This window comes from Acanthochromis polyacanthus, chromosome 15, assembly GCF_021347895.1.
Source record: "Acanthochromis polyacanthus isolate Apoly-LR-REF ecotype Palm Island chromosome 15, KAUST_Apoly_ChrSc, whole genome shotgun sequence".
Taxonomy (NCBI): Eukaryota; Metazoa; Chordata; class Actinopteri; family Pomacentridae; genus Acanthochromis; species Acanthochromis polyacanthus.
The window spans coordinates 16,043,957-16,049,956 of NC_067127.1; the positions used below are offsets into that span (position 1 = coordinate 16,043,957).

The following is a 6,000-nucleotide window of genomic DNA, read 5'->3' on the forward strand; positions in this document are numbered from 1 at the left end:
TACATAACTAATTATTCCGACCTTAATATAATTCCTATGCACATTTTCCTACTCTGTATAGACTTGAATGCTTTTTGGATTTAACCATTTTCAGGTGCTATGAATTTGTGTAATGAGGGAGGATATGGCCTTACGTGGTCAACACCTCATAGTAAACTGTATAAAATTATTGTGAAGCAAAAATGGTTCAATGCCTTTCAGACAAATGCAGCACTCTTAAAGTAGCTAAACTCCTGAGGTGTGACTGCCAGATAATTAAGATTTTGTTGCAAAAAGCGCACATTCACTGCAAAGAATGCGAAAAAATTATACAGTTGTGCTCATAAGTTTATATACCCTGGCAGAATTTGTAAAATGTGCTCCATTCTTTAATGAAAACACGAATGATCAGAGCAAATACAATGCTGCCAATAAATAGCTTTGTCTGAACACCAGCCCTAAATGAAAGAAAAATGTTTCCATTAACAAACATATTTGCTAAAAATAAAGGACAATATTTCACAAATTTGGCCAGGGTATGTAAACTTATGAGCACAACTGTACATGAAGCTGCCAAGAGCATATTTTTCTCCAAGGCCACCATATTTAAGATCTGCCATCTACCTGGAGTGTCCAGAAGTACAAGGGGTGAAGTGCTCCGAAACATGTGAAGGTAACGAGGATGGAAACATGGTCACCTCTGAAGGAGATTCACAAATTGAAATGTCACAACTGGCCAAGACAACCTTTTCAACAATTTTATGGACAAATGAAATGATCTTGACTCTTGATGGACCAGATGGATGGACCTATGGCTGGATCACTGATGGACACCATTTCAAATCAGTCTAATCAGGAGGAGTACTGCTATGGGCTGCTGTCATTAAGGATGAGCTGTTTGGACCTTTTCATACTGAAGGTGGACTAAAAAGTCAACTTCCAAACCTACCGCCAGTTTCTGGAAGATGCTTTCTACAGTTCTACAGGAGGAAGTCTGCAAATTTGAAAAGGCCTTTTTGCAGGACAATGCATTCACATGCATCCAAGTACTCTACTGCTTGGTTCACCAGCAAAACTCCTGAAAGATGTCTGATGAACCTGACCTGACTGAAAATCTCCTGACATCATGTGGGCCCTTCTCAAATGGGAGATTTACAGTGAGGGAAGACAGTCCATCTCTTTGAACAACATTTGGGAAACTGTGGTTGGTGCCTTTAGCAAAAGTCCATGACTCCATGGATGAAAGGCTCATGACAGCTATTGAAAAGAAGGGTGATTATATTGGTCTCAGAATATTTTTGATAAACCCAAAATGTTGTCATTTTGTGTGACTTGTTGGAATTCTTCAAAGCATTGCATTTTATTAAAAGCAAATCTTCAGGAATGAAGCTTAACAATTGTGCATACAGAATGTTGGGCTACAACATCAACAAGGTTTCAGTCTATTGTCTTTTGTATTGCTTAAGGCACTGAGCAGAATAATGGAGATATGAGCTAGCACCATAGCTTATAAACGACTTGGAATGTTCTGAGCACTGTGCTGGTGTAATTACTTGTTTGCTTATGATAGCTTTTCACTCTTCCTTCTGACTCATGCTGTCGAGCTTGAAACAAAATGAAGATCTCAACATATGGCGCAAAGGTTGAATGTAGGAGTCAGTTATTGCACAGTGGCGTCAATGTCAGATGCAGTTTTCTTGTGACATACATGAAGTCACACGGCGAGCAGGTAATTGTGCTCAGTTGTGTATTTTCTTGCGTATCTTCAGTGTGGTAAGGATTTAAAAGAACATTGCAAAGCTCTTTCCTTCTGGCATTCAAACATCAAAAGGGAAACATTTAGCATGTCACCATTAGCTGATTATGACTCAGCTATGGACAGTTTAAACGAGGCCTTTTCTTAACCTCATCCTCAGAAGATGAAGGGAAGAAGATGGGCCCAGAAACATGTACTGGAGGCATAATAGCCCCTGAGAGTATTGCCATGTGTGCATGGCCTTGTCTGGCTGTTGTCCCATTGTAGTGACAGTTGCCCTCAGGGTGCTAGGGGCCGTAGTCTAAGCCCACATAAAAAAAACGACCAGCAGACTCCTGCAACTGGAGGAGTGATGTCAGGAAAAGTCAGTGGCCTGGTAGATAAGTGGATGTACTCTTCCCCCCTCAAGGCTGCAGTCTGTGTTACCCTCTGTGGAGCGAGAGAGAGGAAGGAAGGTGACAGCCATTATTGGCACAGGGCGAGCTGGTCACCTTTGATCTCCCAGTGGAAGTATCACTCCAGTCTTCACAGCTGTGTTTGTCCCTTCCCTCCTCCTCTTACTGCTTTCTGTCTCTGCTCAAACACAAAACACTATCAGTCTATTCTCTTTCTCCATCCACTTTTCGGTCTACAAACACAGACTTGGCACCTTTGGACTTCAGGGGTCCAAGCTCATGATGCAACAGTTGTGTATGTTCTTCATTTATTCATGGCTTTCTAAAAACATGTCTTCTAACCAACCAAAGAGTTCAAAATTAAATTGTGGTTTTGGAGCTTGGGTGCCCTCATGACCTCCAGGAGCTCTGCAGGGTCAGGCCTAATGGACCCTGGTGCCATCTACCAATTAGTGCTAGGAGACATCAACCAGTGATAAAACCTAAAAGGATACTGTGGGGAAGAACAGCCAGGATGAACTACAGTTCAGTACCGGACTCAGTTAGGGGTTCCATACTTGAAAAGATTGTTCTCAACTGTACTTGGTTCCTGACAAATTACCTCAGAGCTTGAGTAGATGGAACTCTGGAGAAGGCAAAAAAAAAAAAAAGAAAATGGTGCACCTACTGACGCAATCTCACCAACTGCTACAACTCCCAAGAAAATTAAGTCCGCAGTGTGACCGTCCAGGAAAATAAGCAAGCTTTGAATGTAATAGTTAGTAGACAAGACTTTGAGTTGCTACAGCCTGGAGAGCAGGGCCAAGACAAGGTGCAAAAGTCTACTTTTCTGAAAAGGCGTTTAGGAAATTGTTGCCCATTGACGCTGAAAAATTACTGCCTTTCCCATCTTTAGTGGAGAAGCTTTAGTGGATCAGTGTATTGTTTACTTTCAGACTGTTAATGCAGAGGACTAATTTATTGTTTAGTTGTTAGGATACCTTTTCAGAGATCCAAATTCATTCATTATAGTGCTATCATAAAGCATTGTGCAGTATATTTGTTCAGCCTTACAGCAAGTAGATGTATTTCTCAAACTGGACTTTGTAGACATGTGTTACACATTTCATATCTACTCTCGTAATCAAGGCTTTAGGTTGTATCTTGCTTACCCGTAGAAATGCATATACACCATGTTGCCCTTTTATCCATTTCGCTATTTCCAGTGTAATGCCCATTAATGATACTTAATAATCTCGTAAAATTTGCTCAACTTACAATCTGAAAATCTGAACTTTTACAAGAATCCATACACTGTAAAAACTAAAAATCTTACCAAGTCAATTTGTCTTATTTTCAGTCAAAATGTCTCATCCCACTTGATTTAAGATAAATTCACTTAGGTGACATTTCAGCAAGATGGAGGGACTTGTTTTAAGACAATGCATCTTACGTGTCTTGTTAAGTCAAACAGTCTTGAAATGATCTTCTTTTGAGTTGAATTTTACAAGAAAACTCAAAATAAATTTAATACATCTCAAATTATGAAGTTACATAAAAGCAAAAATCTATTTTTGAGTGAAAAACTACAATTTTTTTTAGCATGTGTGACGTATTTTAAGACACCTAAGCTTGACAATCCTGGTAAAATATAGCTTAAAAAAAACTTTGCCCAGCTAATTTTGAGATCTTAATATTCTACATATCAAACCTATTTCAAGATATCCCAAGCCATTTTTCACTTGTTCTTTTGGCAGATTTTTTCACTTGTTTCAAGGTAAAAATTTCTTGAAATACTTTTTTTTGAGAGGGGCATTTTTTTTCCCGTGTAAGATCAAAACTAAGTCTTTTTATCAGTTAATTTGCATTATTGCACTTATGTGTACAGTTTATCTCTGCTTGGATGTCTTCCTCATTGTGTGTGTTCTTTTGTTGCCTGCAGACACATATATCCAGATTACCACCGGGGACTGTTCCTGGTCAGTCTTTGGCCATCGAGGGAGGGGTGTGTCGGCTGATGGGTGTGGTGGATTGAACCGTGTTCTCCCGTCTTCTGGGCTTCTTCAGCAATATTCCAATTCAGACTCCACACATGTGCACACACTGGCACTTAGACTCACACATGCACAGCACCCCTCACCTCCTCACAGCCTTTGTGATGCCAGGAGTAATAAGCTTTCACTGTTTTAACAGGTGTCCAGGAAGGAGGGAGTGTTAGCTTCTACTTAGTGCACTTACAGGACTTCCCTTTGCCACTGTCTGCCTCCAGCATGTACACTATGCCAACTTTACCCCCGAGCTCTCCAGTGTCACCTGGATTAGACTTGATGCACCATTGCCTTGATGCACCATTTTTTCTTTGTTACTCTTTTCCAACTAAAAGTGGCGTCCTTCCTTTTTGTACATAAGCTCTAATTTAGGGAAACAGGGTGGATGTTCATGTTATTTTGTATTACTGAACAGATGTGACTATTTTCAAACTTTTAGGAATTTCAAATGCAAGACCTTATTTTGTTCCTAAAATACTTTTCGATTTAAAAAAAAAAGATGTCATATTGCACCTTGTGGAATGCCTGCTACTCAAGGTTATTGTTTTAAATGAAGAATGTATAGCTGTGAGAGTTGAATAGTGACGAGAAAAAGCAATTTGCAGCGTTAACAACTTCCCCATACTCGCTCACACATGCTGTTTTTAATCCTCCAGCTTACTGTACAATGTAGCATAATGTGCATCTTAGGTCATGATGAATTTTATAACCATTTCACTCCTAGAATGCTTTGCTTTTTGTTTTCAAATGTGAATACATAGCTACTGCATGTACAAAATATACAGTAAGCCATTTTCTTTTTTTCTGAGTTGATCAAGAAGGAGGAAGCTATGCACTTCCAGAGTGATGCTTATACATATATATAGTGCTCAGGTAGCAGCATTTGACCCTACCGCCAAACACGACTGTTAGTCATCATTTAAAAATCACAATTTATATTTGTACAGTCCCATTGACAGAGACGTGTATTTTCTTGCAAAAAGTACAGCTAAAAACTAATGTATGCATCGAAGCCCATGAAATGGTGCTGTTGAGAATTGTACTTGAAATGAGTAATTGTCTGAACTGATGCTTCTGTTGGTCCCAATGAAACCACAATAGAGTTTGTTTATTGTTTACTTGAAAATGCAACGAATATAAAATGGTATAAGCTATAGAGATCATATGTGCACCGCTCTCTACAGTGCTCAGAAAGTCAATAAAATCTATGTTGCTACAGTTCTGCATCTGTCTTTAGTCTTTTCAACGCCATAACACGAGACTCCCAACTGTACGTTTGTTGCTATTTGGAGAGCAGTTTGTGTGAACCCTAACAGACGGAATAAATATAATCTGAAGCGTGGACTGCCAAAAATGTATAGTCTGGGAATAAATTACATGCTGGACAGTAAGTGGAACAGAAAAGGAATTCTGCAGAAGGACTTTTGAGCATGCTAAAATAACACCAGGGAGTGAAGTCTGCTGAGGGAAGTTTCTCAGAAGGCCCTTTTCTTCTAAGTAGTGTTGGTGTTCTTCCTCATAAATAAACTTTTAAAGGCTCTGATTAGAGAGTGAGGTTGTTTGTATCACTTGTATCATGCTGTAGGGCAAGACTTTATCCAGTGGCCTGGATTGTGGCCATTGTAGTGTCTGAGAGGAATGTGCAATAGAGCTGGTCAAGAATATAAATATATTCAGTGTTTGGAGGGAGAAATGCCTCCCTGTCAGTGCACCACGCCCGCCTGTGGGATAGAACTCCATATTGATAATATCCAGCCAGTCTGACTCTCAGGTGTAACATGTCACAGTTGTTTTGCGCATCACTAATGCACAAAAATGTATTTGACAGGTCAGGAGGAGTATG

The 6,000-nt window shown here is 39.7% G+C and overlaps 1 protein-coding gene across 3 annotated transcripts in view; it reads left to right on the forward strand.

The window, feature by feature from the left end:
- The window catches only part of tasp1 (taspase, threonine aspartase, 1), a 31,618-nt gene extending 26,243 nt beyond the window's left edge, over window positions 1–5,375 (forward strand). For all 3 annotated transcript variants that reach the window (XM_022198428.2, XM_051959984.1, XM_022198430.2), the window contains one exon: window positions 4,052–5,375. In XM_022198428.2, the coding sequence (XP_022054120.1) occupies window positions 4,052–4,144 (93 nt within the window). In that variant the 3' untranslated portion in view covers window positions 4,145–5,375. The remainder of the gene's footprint in view (window positions 1–4,051) is intronic.
- Window positions 5,376–6,000: the final 625 nt, after the last annotated feature.